This window comes from Harpia harpyja, chromosome 12 (assembly GCF_026419915.1).
Source record: "Harpia harpyja isolate bHarHar1 chromosome 12, bHarHar1 primary haplotype, whole genome shotgun sequence".
In the NCBI taxonomy this organism is placed as follows: Eukaryota; Metazoa; Chordata; class Aves; order Accipitriformes; family Accipitridae; genus Harpia; species Harpia harpyja.
The window spans coordinates 41021351-41044781 of NC_068951.1; the positions used below are offsets into that span (position 1 = coordinate 41021351).

Here is a 23431-nt window from a genome sequence, read left to right on the forward strand (position 1 = left end):
ATTAAAAAAACAAGCATGTTTCCTACTTTTACATATTATTAGCACGTAAATATTTCCTCACACATGCACACACTTTAAATGTGATAACCTTTACTTTGAAGTGACATTTGCAAAGCTTTTCAGGCCAGTTATCCTTACAGGAGCCCAGGTGCTCTTTCTGGGGCTGTAGATGGCTTGGAAGGGCAGGATCAAACCTGGTGAATGGGACGCTTCACGTGCGAGGAGACCTTGAACGCTTAGAGGACACCTTGGGAGAGAAGCACGTGTTTTCCACTAGAAATATCTGAGATACGTCTTTTTCCAAGCAGTTTTATCTCTCTCAGATTTCTCAGCTCTATTAGGTAAGTCCTGAAGATAACCCAGAATGTGCATAATTTAGGATATTCAGAAGTGTAAACATCTCTATATGCTTAGGTAATATCCTGAAGGGCAGTTTAATAATGAACTGAATCATAACAAAAAGGTTTGATATTTCTATAATACATATTGTTTAAATTCTCTAAGCTTCTTAGCCTACTAAATGTCAATCTTTCCTAGAGCTGGCCTTTGCTTTCATTCCTTAAGAGACTTGGACATCTTTGCTATCAAATTTCCCATGTCAGTGTGACATCTATTTCATGTACACATTAAATAATGAAAAGACACTTTTATCTTTGGTGGTGATTTTTAAGAACCTTGCCTTAAATAAAAATTTACATAACGTCAAAAAAAAATTAGCATTATAGATAGGTAGAGAGATGGATAGAGATAGTTAAAAGTACCACTATGTGTACATAAATAGATATATGTATGTATGTAAAACAGCTCTTATATATATACCTACACATATATATGGTGTTCTATCTGCTGCCTTGTACCTCCTTTCCTTTCAAGCTCCCAAAGGAAAACTGAGAAAATGACCACTCTACACAGAATTACAAAAAGCATTAAATGTATTTAATCTCTAATTTTCGTGCAGGTATTTTTAGTAAGCTAAGTAATAACTAAAATAAGTGTTTCCTCTCACAGCACACAGTTGTGAAACTTTAATTTATATGTTAATTTTTTAATTAAAGGAAAAAATTATAGACGAGGGCTTAGTTTTCTTAAAAAGTACAGCATAATAGTCTAACATTAGACCAAAGTACAATAGTCGAGAAGTATAACAATCTAAACAGCCTGTCCGAATGCCCCCCTTCCCTGAAGACATCCAAGTAACGCCAAGGCCCAACTCAGTGTTTCCTACCGCCTGAGAAACCACCCGAGACAGTTGATTCACGTATCCCAGGGTCACCTTGTCAGAGTCCATAGAAATGCTCCACATTTTGCATTTAGTAACCGTGTCTGCCTCTGTAGGGGACAGATCACGGGGACATTTGTCTTAAACATTTCTTGGTACAGAGGAAACCACAAGACACCGGTTTCAGAGTCCTGCGGTTTACTTGCGCCATAACGACGACGCCCACAGCCTGGCGCAATCTCTACGGCGCTGGCGCAACGAAAGGTCTACTGGTGGTCATGGCGCTTACTGGGGACAACCGACAACCCCTAAGAACACATCCGCATGCGCAGTGGACTGGAGACACCACACCATCGTCGCGTGGGTACCAAAGTTTACGTGGCAAACGTGCCGTTGCCTTGACTACTTAAGTATGCACGAAATTTCTTGGAACTGGGCAGAGATCTGGGGACTCGGACTGTATAAAATGGTGCCATCAGTTGCGAGGGGGGGACGCCCCACCACCAAGACACCAATAAACAAGAGGACCAACGGGACGCTGCTGGAGCCACAGGTGGTGATATCTTCTTTGTCTGTCTCTGTCTCTCTCTGCCTCTCTACTCCTCTCTTTATCAAATTGTGAAAGACATGTGGCATGGGACTTGTTTGTCTAGCTGAGTTGTCCAGTTAGGTAGTTGCCATCGAGTTATTGCACCTAACCTCACGCCTCGTATTTTGTACTAATAAATTGTTAAACTGGTTGGCTGGTGTTGTTTCACCTTAATTCAGTCCAGAGGGATCACGAACTTGGTCGTTGGTCCCAAGGGGAGGGAGGTCATCCTAAACAACTCCTTTCGGGCCCCGACAGCCTCAGAGCAGAATGCTGTTTGAGGTGCCTTGGGCACTGTAAAGGGGAGCAGAGAGGGGCGAGGAGAAGGGAAGGGAGCGGTGGTGACAGCAGAGGTGGGACAACGTGGCCAATGCTGGAAAATAGATGAAGCCAGAAAGAGCATTTTTAGTGTTTTGAGTCTCCTGCTGTTTCTCTACTGCTCAAAGCAGTGATGAGGCTTGAGAATAAAATGGTTTATCATAAGCTTCAGAAATACCTTATTTAAAAGTGGCCTATAACAAGATTTGGGGGTTATGATTCATTCCTCTGGTGTCACAGCAAATGTGTGTCACTTGGCCATGTTTCCAAATGGGTTGAAGAGGCACTGGAGAAAGTCAGTGAATGTGCACATCAGAGAACATTGAAAACTGCCTCAATTTAAAGAGCACAACTTAGTGTTTCCTGCAGGAAACTGCACTTGAAAAGATTTGATCAACAAGAGTTGCCATTAGAGTTGATCCCGAATTAATCGTATTTTGTTATTAAGTATTTCTATTTACATTACTGAGATAACAATCTCGGCTAAGAATTCTGAATTGCCAACTAGCAACTATATTGGACACTTCCATGCTGACAGCTTACGGATTTATAACCTGGCTTAGGTTTAGGCTGGGACATATTTTCTCCAGCGGACATGTCCCTGCAATATACCTATTGAATGTCTGAACCTAAAGGTAGACTGTAAAATTACTGGGAGAAACCAAATGACCATGCTTTCTTGGGCTTTTCCCTATTAAAACACTATTTCATATGCTAGCTTTTAAAAATCATTTGTAGTCTCCATGTTAAGGTCTATAAACTTCATACTTAACTTTTTATTTCGGCTTTATTCCTGTTCTATGCATTGCCAAATATTGCTTTTGTGTAATTGAAACAGAGCTGTAGTTTGATTATTAAACAGAGGGAAAGTAATTGTGTTCAGCTCTAACAGGGGAAGCAAAGGCTCTCCGTAGAAGAAAACCTTAAATTATGGAAAAGTTGCCTTTTTCAGAGCAGAGCTAGGGAGCAGATGCTGCTGGGGGCCAGCAGCCCCACTGCCAAGGGGTGGCCTTCTCGTTTCACGTGGTGGCTCAGGGATGTGGGTTTGACAAGACATTTTGTAAGGGGGGTGTATGTACTTATTTGCCTTCTCCACCCCTCTTCTCTCTTCTGCCTTCATTTGTACCTTGAAATATTTGCAATTTAAATATCAGCCCTGCTTTGTGGGATATGTCCTCAGCTGTGCTGCAACCCTGACAACTCTGCCCTGCGGTTTAGACAGGCTTTGCACCTGCAGTGCTGAATTCTTGTGGAAACAAAGCTTGAGAGGTTCAGGCGAAAGAAGGGTATCAGGTGGACTAAGCAGCATGGGTGATTTCCTATTTGAAGCCTAAGAAGAGAGAGAAAACAGCATGTGACACCATAGGGGTACCATTTTTAACCCTAACATCAGTAGAGGACAACGCAGGTTTCTGCCGTAGCCTACAGATGGCCATGAGTCAAGTAACACAACTGATGCTTGCCAGTTGTTGACATTTCTGTGCAGAGGACACTCCTTTTTTATCTGCCACAGTTGCTTAACCCCAAAAATAACTACTTATCTTACAGTGAAAAGAAAAGTTTGAGGTACTTTAAAATGGTGCTAATCTTGAGTTGTACAACAGCAAAAAAGTACAGGTGAGACCAGTGGTCTTAAGACAGACGAAGGAAAGAGAGGCAGGATTTTATTATATTTCTAATTCTGTTTATCTTTCTAGATTACAAAATTGTTGCCCTGTGCTAAGAACAAATCACCGCACCTTCCTTCCCTGTAGAAGCTCATGCCTGTTTTTTCTCCAAAACGGGTTTATCTCTCTAGCATTTCTACAACTAGACCATTAGCCTTTGAGCAGATGTCAGATCGTAAGGAACGGCTGCCTGCAGATCAAGTTGCTGCTGCCAACTCTCGCGAGCTTTGTGTCAGAAACAGTTGATTATAATGTCAGTACTGTCCAATTTACGGGCTTAAAGCAGCAGCTGCATACTGCATTTTCCCTGAAGTATTCAAAGATCCTGACTCTTAAAAACTTTGTAGTTCTTGTAATAGAAGTGGGGTAAGTGCTTCTCTATTTACACGTCTCTGTCTGCCAGGATAATTTACAGTTCTGCTTGATTTGCACGGGGATTGTGATCTTTTAAAATGTTACGCTCTGCCCATTTGTTGCTCTCTTGGGAAAACTCACTCTGCTCTGCAAATGGAACGAGTAAGCAAGCGTGTGTATCAGACCTTGGTATTATTCAAGGGAACCTGGGCTAAGTAAATTAAGCTGAGCTAGAAATCACTTATTAATTCAACCATCTTTTCTATTTAAATAGTGATTATATAGTCTTGTGTATAGATTTTTTGGCTGGGTAAAGATTTGCAAGGAGAGGAAATAATCATTGAAATAAATTGTGTTCCCTTGCTGAATAAGAATACAAGAGTATAGTCTGTTTAACTTTTGCTGGAGGAAACTACTACAGAAGAAGCTTTTTAAAGTATGCAAATACACTTTACGATACATCTCTGCTCCGTTAAGGTTGATGAGCTAAAGCAATCTTCTGACCCTTTTACTCTCATGGCAATAATCAAGTAATGTTTGTTTTGCTCAGTATGCTTTATGTTGTTGAGTTTGTTTTAATGCAGCATTAAGAACCTTATTAAATGCAATATTTGCCATACATTCAAGGTGTAATAATAATCCTCTATCACTTGCTACTTTTGTTAATATTAGCAGAGTAACTTGAGACTAGACGTGTTCTCTCATTCAGTAGTACAAAATTTCTGTGTTTTTCAAGCTTGATCTATTTCAGACTTTTTCTTTAAAATGCCACCTGCTCTTTTGCAGAGCCGATTAAAAAGGTACAGATTTGAATTTCTTGTTAGTTTTTTTCTTCCTAGAATTCTTGTCTGAAAGTTCTTAGGGTCAAATATTCTGCCTCTGTGTTTTACAATACTACAGTATTTCCTCCCGTCCCATTCCTTTTTAATTAAGAGGAAAGTGCAGAGGGGAATTAATTTTAATTACTGTTTAGATAATAAAAGCTTTAGGAACATTAACATCTCTTGCTTTTCTTAGTGTCATTTTCTCTTCTTCATAGTGACAATGTTTGAAATCTCTTACTATTTCCAGCTTGTTGTTGTGGTTCGGTCCTGTGTGGCACGTTAGAAGTGAATGTGTAAAAAAAGAGAGTGTCAGTGAAACAACAGACTTACAGAAAGCGCTCCTCCCATCTCACAGTGCTGTGCATTGGGTACACACATACCCAACTAGATCCCTACTATTCACATTTCTCACAGCCACCCCAGTTGCCTTGGTTGACTGTGAGATAGGGTGAAAGAGTTTAGCCCTAAGTTAATCTTCACAACCCTTTTCTCACCCAGTTCTTAAAAGATTTTATTACAGGAATGAATGGGGAAAAAAAAAAAAAACAAAATGGCTTGCACATAGAGAGGGGAGTTAAATGGCACTAAAGGATGTGAGCCTTCTGTGTGGGTACCGCAGGCTGCTGGAGCAAGCATCTGCTTACCCAAACTCCTCGGGAGTTGCTGAACCGCGTGTGTCATCCAGAGTGACTACTCACACCTCTAAAGTTTAGCATACATGGGGGCATTTGCAGGTTTCTGTAAGTCAAGCTGGAGGCTAGGTGGAGTGTTAGACCAACTCTGAAGTCTATTGCCCCCATTCACTTTTTTTTTTAAAAAAAGACAAAAGCATAAATGCTTATGTTTTCTAAAATTTATCTATTTTCTATCTGTTTAGATGAATGCTAAAAATATTGTCTCTGAAGATTCTTCCTTGCTCCCTTGATGCTATCTCCAAGTTAGGAACCTCTTTGCGCAAAATCTTCCTTCCCCGCCCCCCCTCCATTTTATTAATTGATTTCCAAGAATACGCAAACAAGCAGGAGGAGCTCAGATTAGGCCACAGCTGTACTTTCCACAGAAATTAGCTTCATTCCTTTCAAGGACACAAGTGCTCCTCATTAACAAAGAATGGCCTGTTTAAAGTGGCAGGACAGAGTACACTATGTACGGCAGGGCAAAGAACAAAAATAGAAGGAAGCTTTGTTGAGCATTTTCAAATATTTAAGCCATAGAAATGGGTTTATGCAAATAGTCTTCTTCTGACTTTTCACTTTCCAGGGGAAGATACTGGGGGTTTTATAGCATTTGAAAAGGTTGGGGTAAATAGGACTACTAGTATGCTTAAATGTGGTACATAATTAGCATGTATAGCCTTAGTTTTAAGATCATATTAACTATCACTTTGAAAAGTTCTCAGGAAACAAAGACCAGGCCATACTTAAATTATTAGGCACCACCTACATCTATTAAAAAATCCTTGGCTTTTTAGCATTTTAATGTTCATTCTAAGTAGTAGAAGTATGACTACTTCTCATGACTATGATGGTTGTAAACTTGGTTAAGTTGCTTTAGAGAAAAATGATCTTGAAAGAAATGCTTCATTTAGGTCTTGGTGTACCTCTGTATGCAATCGCCGAATGGACAGTCAGTTCAGAGGCCCTTCATGTACTTCACTTGCTAAAACACCTTCAGATCTTAAGACATACGAGCAGGACAATGAAATCACCCAATGCTTTGAGTTCATACCAATGCCATCTCAATGGTTTGCTTCAGCCCAGGCATCTATTGTAACAAAAGCATACAGTTCAAAACTTCTGTAGACCTGGCAATCCTTGGATTAAAACTTGCCTTCAAGCTCCAGTGTTCACGGGATGCATGTTTATGTGTGGAAAAATCTGTGCCTAGTGATGTTTGTTATCACTCTTTATTGATTTGAGAACATGAATTGCCAAAGTAACCTCTAACAGAATAACGGCTAGTCGGGCATGGCATTTTCCATCACAGATCATAAAACGTCCTGTTCATCGTGCCAGTGGAAATGCAGGTGGTTAAGTCATCTGCTAACTGAAGTAGTCCGAGTCTGCTCATATGACTTTACCTCCCCTGGTCTGGCTTCTTCAGTTCTATGTTTTTTTTAGTGACAGAGTTTTTCTGAAGCACTGTACCAAATACTAAGTACTAAACACAGTCTTTGCAACACAACTAACTAACAAGAACTTATGGTTAAAGACTGCGGAGCTTTGTGCAGCAGCACCATCTTATTTGCAATGCCCTTGGGATGACCTACACCCTTTTTGAATAAACTGTTTTGGCTCTGGTACTAATACGTTGCAATACTAATTCCGAATTTCTTTTTTCCTGTGTTTCAGGTATCATGACTTGGACAAATGGCACAAGTCTCTATACCAGATTTCTTATGTGGCTTCTTCTCCTGTATATGTTCATCAGGAAGGTAATGCCTGAAGATAACATCATTACAACCAAGAAAGGCAGAGTCAGAGGGACGAACCTACAGGTACTGGGGGGAACTGTGACAGCCTTCCTTGGAATACCTTATGGACAGCCACCCATTGGTAGACTGAGATTTCAAAAACCAGAACCTCGTGAGAAGTGGTCAGATGTTTGGGATGCCACAAAACATGCAAACTCTTGCTACCAGCTTATAGATACGACTTACCCGGGATTTCCTGGATCAGAGATGTGGAATCCAAAAACTAACCTAAGTGAAGACTGTTTATACCTTAATGTGTGGATCCCTTCTCCCAAACCCAAGAATGCAACTGTCATGGTGTGGATATATGGTGGTGGCTTTGAGAGCGGGTCAACTTCCTTACCGGTCTATGATGGCAAGTTTCTGGCCAGGGTGGAAAGAGTCATTGTAGTTTCCATGAACTACCGGACTGGTGCATTGGGATTTTTGGCTTTGCCAGGAAACCAGGAAGCTCCTGGAAATGCAGGTTTATTTGATCAAAGATTGGCACTTCAGTGGATCCAGGAGAACATAGCAGCATTTGGAGGCAATCCAAAAAGTGTGACTATATTTGGAGAGAGTGCTGGCTCGGCTTCTGTCAGCTACCATATCCTTTCTCCTAAAAGCCATCCTTTATTCACAAGAGCCATCATGCAAAGTGGATCTGCAAATACCCCTTGGGCTGCAATAACAGCATCTGAAGCCAGAAACAGAACAGTGGCTTTAGCTAAACAACTCCAGTGTCCCACCAGCAATGAGACAGAGCTAATTCTCTGCCTCCAAGACAAGGACCCAAAGGATATACTGGAGAATGAAAAATTTGTTGTAACATATGACTCTCTTTTACAAATATATTTCTGTCCAACTGTGGATGGAGATTTTCTCGCAGACATGCCAGAAAAGTTGATTGAGAATGGCCTTTTCAAACACACGCAGATCTTAGTTGGTGTTAATAAAGATGAAGGATCAGCATTTCTAGCATATGGAGTCCCTGGCTTCAGCAAGGATAGTGATGGCTTGATCAATAAAACAGCATTTGAAGCAGCTTTAACTCAGTCCTTCCCAGCAGCAAGCCAACTTGCAATAGAATCGATCATTTTTCAGTACACAGATTGGGAAAATGAGCAAAAGCCAGAACATTACCGTGATGCCATGGATGACGTTGTTGGTGACTACAATATAATATGTCCTGCAATGGAGTTCACCAAAAAATTTGCACAACTGGGACACAACGCGTTCTTTTATTTCTTTGAACATCGATCCTCAAAGCTGCCTTGGCCAGAGTGGATGGGAGTAATGCACGGTTATGAGATTGAATTTGTGTTCGGATTGCCCCTAGAAAGAAGAGTGAATTACACCAAAGCTGAAGAACTCTTAAGCCGGTCCATGTTGAGATACTGGGCAACTTTTGCGAAAACTGGGTAAGTTTACGGTGGAAGTTCGTTTGATTGGTCAGATGCTTGTTGTTTCACAGGCAGAAAAAGCTTAACTGTTTTGTTGGTGATTTGAAGCGTGATGAGAATGATGAGGAAGGATTAATTGTTCAGCTATCCAGAATTCCTATTTTAGTTCTGATAAAAACACAGTCTTTGTCAAATAAACTGTTGATGAATAGCTCACTGTATAGGATGAGCTTAAGAAAACGATGTACATCCACCCATAAAAGCAAATGCAAAACATTTTTTTGCCATGGCAGCAGTTGTTACAAAGGCAGGTAATGGTTTCAAGTTTTAGAAACAAAATATTTCAAATTCTGGGAAAGACTTCCACCAGTAGACGTAGGAGCAAAAAGCCCAATTTCCTTTAAGATGTAATTTGCTCAGAACATGCAGGTGTGTAATATGGAGGTATATTATGTTCACATGATGAAGTGATTGGGATTGCAGGATGTTCTTTTCAGAAAGCCTATCCTTCCATGTGTACTGTAAGCGTAATCCTGGGTTTCACTGAAGCCGATGACAAATCCCTTGCTATTTCCATTAGACTCATCTTTAAGTGAAATATGTCCTAGCCTGTATAAGAAGCAAATAAGCATATTTCATTTGGATGTTTGAAATGGATTAAATACAACCCCTCATTCAGTCTATTTAGCTGGTGTCCAAGAGAAGTGATAGAGCCCTTGCTCTGCTCGGCAGGGCTATGGGGCGCTCAATGCAATTTTCTGTTTGAAATGAAAACATTTCAGTGTGGTAAGAAAAACAGCCACTACTACAGTCATGTACGATTACTCTCAAGGCTGCAAGCCTGATGGGATAGGGAGGCGTCTTGTCTTCTCAGAAGCTTGGTTTGTGCTCTCTCCTGAGAAAATTATATACATAAAAATCTGTGCCTGTGAGAACGTACAACCAAACACTTAATTCACACTTTAAAAAAGTTTAATTAACTTAAATTTTAAAATCCTGCATTAATTTTACTTCCATGGTGGACTTCTCCTTTGATTTGTTAAGGATATTTTGATTTGTAAAGGCTGAAATCAACTTTGGAACAGGATCTAATTATTTTTCTTAATAGATCAGAAATCAGAGGAGACCACTGTGATCATTCAGTCCATATAAGTTGTACATAAACCAAAACGAGGTTAGGACTTAAACATTTCCAGTGATGAAAAATCCAGAACAAACGTTGGTAGGTTGTTCTAAAGCTTAATTCCGCTTAAAACGGTTACAGTTATAAAAGGAAGTTTTGTGTCTGGTCTGAATTTGCCTATTCTACTTCTACATTTTCCAGGTGCTATATTTTGTTTGACAATTTCTAAGCTTTATATTATGATTTGTGTTCCATATAGAGATAATTCTAGGCTCTATTCAAACAACCCTTAATCCTTTTTTTGGCTAAATAAAACAGGTTATACTCTTGAGGTTTTCACTATAATGCTTTTTTTCAAGTCTTTAAATAATAACTATGCATCTTCTTTAAAACTGTGATTCATCAACACCTTGTTGGAACTTTCCTTGTTGGAATTAAAGACTGTCATCCCCAAAGAGTCCTAATTACAACTCTCATCCATCCCCTCTAGTTCAACCTGATATTCCCCTGTTTACTCATCCAAGGAAAGTACTATTTGCCTTGCCCGTGGTGTTCGGGTAGGAGCTGCTGTGTGCCTGCCTGTGGGCAGCGGCTCTGTAACCTGCCCCAATCCCACGGTCCCAGTTTCGTGCAGTGGTTCTGCTTCGGCTCGGAAAGATGCTGCACTTGGTGGCTGGCACCAACCTGCGGGCAGCCCGGCTGCTGCCCGCGCCCTGCGTCATCCCTTCACGTTACGCTCCAAGGTGAACCAACAGCTTATTTTTATGTGCATCCTTTTTTTACCAGATTTGCTTATCCATAGGTGTGATTGATTGTTTGCCTTGATACGTAGGAATATTAATTAACAAGTTCTATCCCCTTTATACGTTGGAGCCTGTAGTATTTTTTTTTTTACCATAACTGATGAGTATATTAAAACTCAGAAAATGACTATACAGATAGCTATACTCATCACTGCATAATGTTTTAATACAGGTTTTATTCTTGTAAAATTTAATCTAAAATTTAATCTATGAGCTCTTCCTGCTTCCCTCTTTACTTGGAGGCTGATGAAACCACTCCACATGAATTTGGTGGGAAAGACTGTAGCACTGAGAAAAGCATTCCACAGGGGTGTACGTTCTGGAATTGAGCTGTGCGGTTGATTTATCAATGCCAAAAATGCATCTGATTGATTGATAGATTCCCAAGATGAAGGCTGCACAATGAGGCCAGGTAAAGCTTGGTAACAATTCCTGCATCATGAAGACATGCTATGACAACATTGCTTTGAAGCTGGTGTCGTTAGGCCCTTAGTGGAGAGCAAACTGAGTGAAGGCTCCTTATTAGGCACTACAGCTTTACAACCTGCCCTACAGGAGTTTGCAATCAGGATCTTATACCAGAGATAACGGATCTTTCCATTAAACAGAACTATTTCTCAGTAGGAAAAGAGAAATTCAGGTCTATATTAGATTTTGCAGAACAATATTTACATTTCTGTGAACTATTGGTTTCCACTGGATTATATATGTATATTTAATTTTTATGTATATATGTATATAATTTTTATGTGTGTATATATATTGAAAAATCTCAATAACCTGCTGTGCAAAATAGAGTATACTGTCCCTGTCACTGTAGCTAGCTAAAATTAGACAACATAAGGTACGTTCAGGTTTAAGTTTATAGAAGACAGTCCTGTCATCTAGTCTTATTATCATTTGCACTATAATTAGATTAGCCTACAGATTGAATTTCAGGTGGTTTCCACAGCAAACAGCAAATAATCCCTCCCTCTGCTTCCACCGCAAGTATCAAAACCATCACTATTATTGTAAGCAATACAATCATGCAATTTATGTACCAGTAAAAGATCAGATCAGTATTAACCCATTATGTGACACTTTCTCATCGTCCACAACACAGACCCCTAAGGCTCTGTAACACATTATTCATAGTGTACAATGGGTGGGGAAATAATTAAAGTTGTTAATAATTCCAAAAGCCATAGGTGATTCTTGTTTTCCTGGCACCTTTGAGCACACAGTAAACTTTTATAAAGAACTGGGAAAGCCCCGTTTGACATGATGTTTATAGTAAACTCTGGCATAACGAAAGGGCAAACATCTGAGGGGAAAATTACTTTACCATTGATGTCTCCAGTAGATGAGGAGAAAATCAAGCAAAAAGATGAAAATCAGAAATATTGTACAGCACAACATTTAGTGAGGGCGTTTGACCTAATATTCTAATGTGCAGAAGTACAAAAGCACAAGGGAGGGAAAAGCAGCCTGCAGAGGAAAGGAGATAAGGTAGAGTCAACAAAAGTCAACAAAAGAAATCAGGTTTCTCCTGGTACTTGCTGGTTGGGAGGGACCGAGAGGCAGCTCAGCTCACCACATGCAGAGCTGTTTCTCACAAGGGGTATTCAAGCCCATACTTTGACCCTAATGATCTCTGGTTTTCATTCTCACGTGAGCGCTAGGAATAAAAATGGTGATATGAAAAATCAAAGGTATGCCCTGTAGGAGCATTTTCTGTTTCTTAGAAATATCTAATGTCATGTAAGAACAAAAGAAAAGATGTTAGGGAGAAAAAGAGAAGTGACTCCTTCAAAGGATGCCAAGAGTGTATGTTGAAATTCTTGATTTCTACATTTCTCAATAAACAAAAGGAGACTATCAGCCAGCCCAAGAGTTTCCCACTCAACCACCACCCCCATCAATAGCTGATGCAATTTTCCAAGTCTCTAGGCACTTCTTATTTCACATCCTTGCTAAAAATAAATATCAGTGATAACTGACCATTTTTGCTGGAAGATTAACAGGGAAAAAGATTTTCTATTTTTGAATATGAATAGGGAATGGGTAGTGTAGATGATTCAGTAGGACATGGGAACAGACGTTTCACCTGTGAGGCTTGAAGTTAGATGCTGGTGTTATACACCAATATCTCTCTTCAGTACCCAAGGGAATAGTGTCATTTTTAGGAATGTGCCATATATTTACATGGCTGTAACATCTGTGAAGACCCTGCTGAAACAGTCATCTTTGACAATAAGCCACTGCTTTTCAGTCATGAGATTCCCTGCAGATTCATTATCCAGAACAGGATTCGGTGGCATGGGAACCCCTGCGAACTACGGATACTGTCTCTACCTCTGTTACTGCACGTAGGGACAGGCTGCTAACCACTGTCTGCAGTATTTACCCATAAATAATGTTACTTCATATCACATAGTCTCAGAAGAATGAAAAAAAAAATAAAGCAAATTACCTTGTGGGTCTGACTGTTCAAGCAGTTAACGTGGAGTAGCTTGAAGAAAGGACAGACTGGGTGGCCCATAAGATTCCTGGTAGTGATGTTTAGGATCAGCCCTTTGGATTATTTCTAGCTAATGCTAGTCCTGATGCTCATAGATAGACTACAGGACACAGGTAAGCACCCACCATGGAGCTGTGGCTAAGCAGACTGACAGTGTGGGTAACATACCCTCCAGTTATACTCTCACAGCATCTCTTCCCCTCAAAAATATGCTTATGATTTATTTTAAGAGCAGATCTAAGTAATGAGTGGTACACATTATCTGTTAAACTCTTGCAAAGATGTGCTACACATGGAGAAAAATACCATGCTCTGATTCACAGTGTTTAGAAGAGCATCACTCCAGTAATTAGTCTTGTCTTCTGTGAGACATGGAGCCAGTTCTTACCCTTCCCGGCATGGCTGAAGTGCCTCTGGCCTCCAGTCCTGGGCATTCCCAGTCTCCCCGGTGTACTGGTAGCTGAAGTCTACTGGCAGCTGAACACTTGTATCTTCCAATGACCTTTTCACGTTAAAATTGGATTCAATGTACTGAGGGAGAAAGTGCATAGGTAGGAATGTCCTGGCTGAACAGCGTGAAGTCAGTCTTGAGGTGGATACTCATGTCCGTTAAGGTGCAAAGAAAGATAACTATTACTAAACTGCCAATAAATTCCTAGGATTGGAAGACAAAAGCTTCCAGGTGCACCAATTCCTTTTCCATCACCTGAACTTCTCTGCTGTGTCATTATCACTACAATTTTTAATGACTGAACTTTCAGTATCAAATAAGGTTGACCAAGTATCCCAGCCTTTCCTAGTGCTATTAGCATAATTCCATAAAATACTTTCTTTTTGCATGTATTTGAGCCTTGAAAGAACAACATTGTCATCACACCCTCAAAAGTCTCTGTTCTACCAGCCAGGGAAGAAAAAAGGTTATTACTGGTGCTGCCTGAATAAATCAAGTATAATAAAATATTGGGGTTATAGGAAAGAACAGATACCAAAATCAATCTCCTTGATTTATATTTTGATTTAAAATTCTTCCATTTACCCTGACCCAGGGTCTCCTCAGCTGATTCTTATATTTAAGAATATCAGCAGCTGAATATCAATTAGTAGCCTTAAAATCATTTAATAAAATGCCAGACATCATCAAAATTAGGCAAGCAAAGAGAAGTGGCCAAACTGCATTCAGCAGAAAACCATGGTGTGATACCATATGGAAGGGGCTGAATCAGGCTCAGTATGGTTATGTTTGTCTATAGGTAAAGTTCTTTTTAACAATATTAAGTTAGGTTTCAGTGGCCTTCTCCTGAATGCTTTCTGGCACACTTTATTTTAAGTGATGTCCATGGTGGAAGAATTTAAATTTCTCTTTCTAAACACTTTTAAAATTCATTTCTCTGCTGCACTTTTGTTATTCTTCAGAAAGCTTTTGAAAGTAAGCAAGTGACACTAACAGGTACTATCAATCATAAGCAGCAGAATGCTCTGCTAACTCTAGTAAAAGGAAGTTTTATTTATCATGAAAAAATATATGGCATCCCAAATAAGTGGTTGCTAGGTTATGCCTTTTGCATTACTTTATTCATCAGATTTGGTAACTGTATTCTTTAGACATGAGTGACGTAAAGTGACAAGGAGACAGACAAATCAGATGAGATGAAAACTCAAACAAGAATGTAGTGGAACATACAAAGATAATATTTTTAAGGCTTTGTGAAAAATGTTTCGGATAAAAGGAAACTGGCAAAACTTGTCTCGCTGCCAGTTTTACAACCGCTGAAACAAATCTTTGCAGCTTTTTCTATAAAGTGAAGTCTTTGAAATATTTCCTCCTATGTTTTAGGGGAATTTGTGAGGCTTTGATTGTCCCACTAAAGCTCTGAAGCACTTTGCCTGGTTATTATTGCCTTTCCCTGATGTTCCACTGGTAGACATATAATAAATTTCAGTGCTTTTGTTACCAACTTATCACAACATGTTTATAGAGAGTCGTTTCAGAACTGTGAGAACAAAAACAACAGCCTCATATAGAGTCCAGACAGCAGATTGAACTGGGGACCTATATACTCTATGTATGGAAAGGAATGACTATACCGGGGAAAAAAAAAGAAAGTAAAAAACTCCAACCACTTTTAATTTTCTAATACTTCAGAAACTAGGAAGTTTTACGTACCACTAAGCCATTTCATGGTAAGAAATTTCCTGTGGGTTGTATTTCTTCCTGAGATGAGCCCATGTTCACAGGGACAGAGGCAGGTGCCTGGGTTGGAGCCACTCAGCCGAGACGTGGTGCTGGTCCCCAGTGGGTCTTCAAACACACCAGAGCTGTCGCTCAGCGGGACCAAGGGAGGCTTTCCCTGAGGCTGCTGCTTCTGGCACCTCACATTTATCTAGAATAAGTTGTTTGTCATCTTAACTAGTGATTTGACTGGAGCAGGTCAAGAATCCAGAACAGATTTCTGGGTGTGAGGTAAAAACTGAAGGAGTATAAATGAAGCATGAGAGGTTTCTAAAAATACAAACACATATATGGAAAGGAAGGTCTTCCCTTCCCATGTTAGGGAAAAACAAAGCTTTAATTTTGACCCAAAAGGGCACATGCATTCTCACACTCACTGTCTTTCATTGGAATCACCTCTGAGCCATGAACGATATTGTGGAAATCATAGCCATGAACAAAAATAAGGTCAAATTTTAGGAAACTTACTCCTATTTCTCCACCTTTACTTTTGGTTTTTAGGTTCTTAAAAATGACTCGTCATCTTTCCAGGATCCACACATATTGTTATACTCAGAAGCAGTAATGGAAACATCTTTTTAGTAATCTACTTGGAAATAGTGCATCATGGAAAAAATCAGTAACTAGAGACGTGCATTTGGCAGTCATCTCTCTCTTTCTGGCTTGCAAGCCGATAAGCTGTCATTGAATTTCAAAATTGAAAACAGGAGTATTTGATTCAGTCATCTTTTGAAAATAGGTCTGGGTTACAAATTGTTTAGATTGGTTTAATATTATTACAAATATTGCAAAATTACAAGAAGTCTTCTTGTTACTTTCCCTATGTACAGCAAATGCAATTCCATCCATACAGATTTTATTCTCTACAACAGATGAGTCAAACTATTATTTTCAAACATGAGCTGAGAACATCTATTAAGGAAATGTCTAAATATTTTAAGATTAATTGAGTGAGACATAAAACTAAAACCTAACTGTAATGCAAAGTTTTACCTTGAATATAACAGTGGGAATGCTTTCTAGAAAAGGGTAAGCTCTAATACAGTCGTCAAAGGCTGCGGGATTAAAACCACCAGTGATAACGCACTGTCCTGCGACTGAGCGAGGTGAACTCCGCGTGTCTGCAGTCGGAGACAGAGACACACAAAAACACGCACGCACAGGCACAAGAAAAGAAATGGTAAAGTGGCTCTCTTTGAGGAGGGCTTTTGTAGAGCTATGCTGTCTTTGGCTGACCCTGTAAAAGAAGAGAGGGAAATATCTGGGATGTGGCTCTACCTATTCTCATGACAGAGCCTGTACTGGACACAGTTCCCTGCTGTGCCAAGAACCCAGCAAAGAGCCTACACTGATACATTTTGGGGAAAGGAGAGAAATAAAGAGATACAGCTGTTCCAAGAGTTGAAATAAAATCGTGGTATGATTGCTACCTCAAATTTGGGAGTGGGAATAAGAAGCTTGGATGGAAATAGTCTAGGGTTTGATGGAAAGTACATGAGTAAGAAAGATGGGAAAACAAGACAGGGAAATGCTAACTGATGCACGATGCTAGGTGAACAAGAAAAGACATAAAGAAGAGAGAAAGAACAAAAAGAAATGGAAAGATAAAAGAAGAAAATGTCTGAGAGGCTTGCTAACCATTTTGTGGAGTGAAAGAGTCTGTGAACAGTGAAATGAAGGAAATGCATCCGTGAACTTATTATGAGTTATGTGTAAGGCAGGTTCAAGTATAAGAGCAAAACACTTCAGAGACAATCTAGGATCGGGGTTGCTTTCCCTATATCATAACTTTCACAGGCATGTAAACACACGGTTGCAAAAGTCACTGTGAAATTCTAGTTACTGTTCACCCACAGTTAATTCTCTTTTTAGGGACACTCTTCTTCTGTGCTGCTTTTCTGCAGCTTAGTCCTTGTTTCATCATCAAAAGGCAGAAATTGAAGTTTAAAAGGTCTGCAAACCCCATTTTTTCTGGGTGGTTCTGGAACACTAATCTGAAGTCCTACTGAGAAATTTCACACGAGGAACGGAAACCTTTCGGTACGCATTTTAATTTACTCCCCAATGCAAGCGATTGGCTTGTTTCAGGGAGGTGGCAAAGGGGAGAAAAGAGGAAATGAGGAGCAGCAGAGGTTACCTAACACCATATTTTTGAAGGTAGCTCAATATGGTGTTTAATTTTTTTTTCAATCAGCTGCAAGAGAAGTCAGTTGTGGGTAAATGTAGTTAGCAATTTAGTCACAGGATTTGTGAGATTCTGCCCCCACAAACGTAGAAGCTGCATAAGTAGAAATCAGGCATTTCATGCTTACAGTTAGTGATGTTACACAATTATATGCTAGCGCAGATGTAAAATTAAAAGCTGCCATCGTCTGCTTTCTCAGACATCTCTGGCCGCCATCTGTGTTCTCTACCTTTCCTTGAGGGAACATAAGACAACTTCCTAATTTCATAAAATACAAACTCTAGAGTGTTGCCTCAAATTTACACCAGAGAGATCCTTTTTCTACTGGAACTGCTGTTCAAATACTGTGGTTTTTATTTTAACTAATGAAGTTTTAAATATCTGCCTCTCATGAATGTTATTCACCATGGTGTTCTCAAGGAGTAACCTCCAAGTGAATTTTCTGTACAACCGGGTATGCTTAGAGGTTTAACAGTTGTTTTTTCCTAGTTATGAAGTAGTCTGAATACTATAATTTCCACAAAAGCCCTCTCAGTTTTGAAAGAGAAGGACTTTGAATAGGCTCAGATATCCTCTCCTTTTTACATACTATTTCTTCTCGAGAGCATGCCTTTCATGACTCTCAGTCCAAATGTTGGTATTTGGAGATCTCCCTCTTGGTGTACTTCAAATCAGACTCAGAGGACGTTATAATGCTGGGACATATTTGAATGTGTTTATCAAAGAAAGTTACATGTAACTTCCACTTGTAAATGTCAAACCTACAATGAATTTATAACAGAGATAAGAAAAGAATCTTTTTTATTATTATCTATTTTTAAATATCTTTTGGGGGCGTTATGAACACTATAGCTTCTCATTTACAATTCCCATAATGAAGTATCAGCGGTTTCAGATGAAGTAATAACACATATACATGCTACTGAAAGCTACCTAACGGTTTCATTTATAGGACTGCTCAAATTGACCTAGATTACCTGGTAGGTGAAGTTTGTGACTCATGCTCTTCCTACCATTCACAGAAATAAAACAGTAGCAGTAATGGAAAACATCAAGAAAAATGCTACTGTGATGAAGTCCATCAGGACACAATGAATCTAGATGATTTTATTTGGTGCAGGGCTATGTAGAGAATCCATCTTGAAAAGAAATCATGATTAGGGCAACTACAATTGAAAACAATTCTTAAATACTATATCCTAGTATAGTATCTACTACACAGTCTGTATTGAAAATTCGGTCTCTAGAGATAAGGAAAGCATTGAATCCATTTATCTAACAATTTCTGAGTGTCTGGGATGAACTCTATTAATGGAAGAGAAAGCAAGAGATGGAAACAGCAGTCATATAAACATGAGTACAGTATTCACTCTTTCTCACAACCAACTGGGCTGACAAATTTTACCAAAGCCACTGAGAATTTAAATCATGGTATTAATAGTTCCATGGCAATGAAAACATTTTTCTCTCCCTTTACACACTCTCTTTAGGTTTGTCCCAGGGAGCAATTCTGGTTAAGGTACTATGTAAGTTTGTGTTTTTCCAGGTCATGAGAAGGAGAAGTGAGGTTGTAGAGGAGATAAGACAGTTTCAGAGGATGAGTAAAAGGGCAAGTGCCATGTGCCTTCCTGTCTACTTATTCTTTTACTTACCTTCTATGGAAGTTACTTCCTCCTCCAAGGTCTCAATAGAGTTCAGCACCTCCTTCCATTTCCAAATAGCCCTCTTCAACCTCTACAAGTAAGACTAAAAACTATAGTTTCATTTGATTTCTTGCTGCAGCCAAGAGTGTAAAAAGAATAACAGCTTTGAAAAGTGGTCCTTGAAAGCTAAAATTGATGCCATATGAAAGGGCATAAGGATCTTACAAAATACTTTACAGGAACATTAAAAAAAAAAAAAAAAGGCAAAAATATTCCTTTAGAATAAAGAAGGACTAAGCCATAGTGTTGCCTCTCTCATGTCTATTCAAAAGTGATGTAAATACAAACTGTGAATATTCACACCAGAACCTGGAGTCCTGGAGAAGGTGTGAAATCATCATTGTGAATGCTGTCCACAGGAGAGAAGCTTCTTTTGTAAACAGCTACAGGTATTTCTCCAGCTGGGACCTGATCCAAAGCTTTTGAAGTCAACCAATCTGTTCCATTTGTTTGGGTTTGGATCAGCCCCTAACTAGTAATGTGATTCACCTCAAAAAGTGCTGGACTGGTCTTGAAACACCATGCAAAATAACGCATCAGATGCAAGGCATGTTAAGCAGAAGGAATGTAATACGTTTGAAAATTCTTTACTGCTTTATCACAATACATAATCCAAACATGTAAATGACTACAATTATATGTTGTAGGTATGTTATATTAGACACTTGTCACATTCAGCTTAGTGTGACTGAGCATCACACTGAGTGATGAGTATTTCTTAAGACAGGATAAAACATATTTTTGGTGGTTTAAAATTATCTCCAGATAAATGTCAAAGTGTCACCCATTTCCCTGAACTCAATTTAACTTCAAATCTTTTGTCGTCTTGAAATCATACCATTAAGCTAAAGATTATTCACTGGTTTGGGGTTGTTTGGTTTTGTTTTTTTTTTTCTTTTCCTCTTGCCAATCACTCTTCTCACTGTGGCAGCCTCCACCATCACAGGTTCTATTCATTTTCAGAGCCTGCTTTCTTTTCTTTGGCCAGAAATAATGGTGTGTAATGAGAAAGCTGTGAGATTCAGCATGGTCTCAGTCTCTTCTTTACACTTTCTTCAAAACTGTGCAGATCATGCATGTATTTGGGATGTACTGTCTGAGATACTGAGGGTTCTGTGACTGTCAGGACTTTAGGACTGTAGTATAGACTTGCTGAGACAACAGGAGACACAGGTCTGATAGTCCTCAGTCAGAGGGACCCAGAGGATATTGGGACAACGCTGTTCTCATTTAAATCAATGTGGATCTTCTTTATTAATTAGAGCTAAATTTAGAGAAAGGTCTGGTCATGTCTAACTTTACCAGTTGCTCAGGAAAGGACATTTTAACTCACTTTCAAGTTTCTAGGGCTAGTGACTCTTAGACAGAATGGTGGGACTGCTGTTCCAGACCTTGTATGATGATCGCATCTCCTCATATCCTATAAAGATAGTGGAGTTTGGGGCAGGGGTTCCTGAAATAGCACCAAGCTTTGCTGGAACATTTTCACAGTAGAAGAGACCTACGTGCAGGAGTGCCAGCGTGGGCCCAGGAGGTTAGAAATACACAGCCAGGGTCTGAAGGGCTCATTAGCTCTGGCTCGGCTGACCTGGTTCCTTATTACTCCTGATACCAGAGCAAACTCCAATCCATGAGCCAGGGATTTGAGGCACTGAGTTCCTAAATGCATTGCAAGCATGCCGAAAGAGCTAAGGCAGAACATCCTGGATCTAAATTTCTCAAATACTCTATTATTTATGGCCAATACCTTAAGATCTACCTTGTCAGTACCTTATATATAGCAGGAATTCACAAATAAGTACCAAAACATGCACAAGCAAGAATCATTTCAAATTGATCGGTGCTTCATGAGGCTGTTTTGAGCAGAACACAATAAGACCAAAAAAGAAGCAACAGCTTGTTGTTTCATTTCCTGAAACTGATATCGGTTGTAATAGTGCATACCATGATAATTTATAGTTTAAGACATTTAAACACGCAATTGCTGTCACCGAGCTGGAATCTGGAAGGAATATCCTGAGCTATATTTAGCCTGTGAAGGTGTAAGAAAGCCTAGCTGCAAAGGTCCTTCTCCAGTTTCTGTCAGTTAAAAAGTATGCCAGCTGGATCCTACAGGTTTCTTCAAGGATCAGCAGAAGAAATAATATTTACCTACGATATAACTTGCAAAGCAGTTTCCTTTTGCTGTGGCTCAGGGGCACTTTATAGTCACTAAAGTCGCACGTGTGATCTGTGAGAACTGAGCACCACAGAATACAATGAACTTCCCGTAAACAGCTGCTTAAGAAAAGTGATTTGAAGGATTCAAATCTGCAACCTCTCTCAGACTTGTAGTACTCAATCATATGAGTCCTTTCATTTATTACAGTGGGAATCTGAGTAAGGCTCAAATGTCACAGAATCAGGACCAACTATTTTTGCATCTTATTAAAGAACAAGTAAATAAGAAAGGTTTAATTACAACAGATTTTCAGAAACTGGTTACTATTTTCTTGCGAGAATTAAATTCTAATAAATAAAACAATGTTTTCAAACACAACCAATTTTTTTTTTCTAAGTTCACCAGTTCTTCATAGTGCCACAGAAGCACAGGCCTGATACCTCGAGAATGCTGATGCCACAAGGCTGCAAGGAAGCTTAGTGTGTGAAACAGATAATCATGGGTGCTTTCCAGTCACCCAGTATTGCACAGGCTGACAATACCCCTGTCTGTGTTGTCACCTTTCAGTATGGCAGTTTTTAGAGCTTGGGTATTATAAATGGCACCATTCACCCTTTTCAGCTAATAGATTAGATAGCTGCTGTTTTTCCCATTAGGCTAAGAAGATGAAAACCTTAAGAGAATATTTTAAAATAAAATATTAAGTGTGGCAGTGCATTTGTACGGAGGGCCCATCAGTTCAATAGATATTGATGGTTAGTGATCAGCTGATAGTAAGGAATACTCCGAAGAGCTCTATCAATTAAATAAACACTAGTAAGGTAACTTGTTATGCAGTATCACGTATAAAGAGCACCAACCGGTAGCAGTAGTGATATCAAAAGTAATACATGTATTTGTGAAGTGATAGCGTGTCAGCTTTCCAATTCACTTATTTAGGGGTGGCACTTCCCCCCCTTGCTTGTTATTCCAAATGGACCAACTCATAAACTTTGGATAATGGACAGAAAAGTGCCCTTGTCATCCTGTCTTTGCTTTTGCAGTTTCTAATAACAAAAAACCTCAGAGTGTGCAGTTTAATGTAAAACATTTTGCCATAATGTAAAGATTTTATCCAGGAAGTACATCAAATCATTTTAGTAGGCGGTAGACAATTAGTTGACTTGCAAAAGTGTTCTGGTTAACTGTCTGAATTAAAAATAAATAAATAAATAAGTTCTTTATACTGAATCTTACATAGGTGGACCCAATTAATGGTGATATTGCATCAGATGCAATCTACGCAGCAAGAGCCTTTCAGATTTATACAGCTCTCAGTCTCTGAACGGAAAGATTATACAGTAATTATAGCTTCTGGGGATGTTTTTACAGTTAACATTTTTTTTTACAGGTATTACAGGTATTTCTTCGATCTTTCCCTTGCTAACTTTTCTAAGGAAAGTTTCCAGAACAGGTTCATTTTCGTTGTTCCAATAGCTAGGACTGCTCCTCAGGTTAAGGACTTTGAGTCTTCAACCTCACAGCCCTCTCCGGTGTCTACTTAACAGTGAGTCATCTGAAACTAATAGCCTGGTATGAAGAAACTGGCATTAAGCCAAATTGTTTGAGGGTTTGAGAAGATTCAACCAGTAGTTAACAGTAAAATCTGCTCTTCTTTTTAATAGGACTGGGCTGGAAAGTATCTGTTAAGCTCCCAGTCGTACCATCCAAGCAAAGCCTTACACAAACATGCACTGTCACCACACCGTCATCCCCCTGGGGACCATGCCACCGCCCAAAATTGATATTAACCTGGCAGTTGTTGTGTTGTGACGAGAAAACGAACATAGGTATAAATATCATGCATCGTGGCCTTTAGAAATTATGTGAGACATCTGGATACGTTTGCCTGACTAAT

The 23431-nt window shown here is 39.4% G+C and overlaps 1 protein-coding gene across 4 annotated transcripts in view; it reads left to right on the forward strand.

Moving 5' to 3' along the window:
* The first annotated feature begins 1677 nt into the window (after nt 1–1677).
* Nucleotides 1678–23431, forward strand: part of BCHE (butyrylcholinesterase) — a 45957-nt gene continuing 24203 nt past the window's right edge. Inside the window, exons 1-2 of one of the 4 annotated variants that reach the window (XM_052803889.1) lie at nt 1678–1772; nt 7323–8844. In XM_052803889.1, the coding sequence (XP_052659849.1) occupies nt 7328–8844 (1517 nt within the window). In that variant the 5' untranslated portion in view covers nt 1678–1772; nt 7323–7327. Of the gene's footprint in view, nt 1773–3920; nt 4160–7322; nt 8845–23431 lie in introns of those variants that run through there. The other 3 variants (XM_052803891.1, XM_052803893.1, XM_052803890.1) reach the window with 3 other exon arrangements.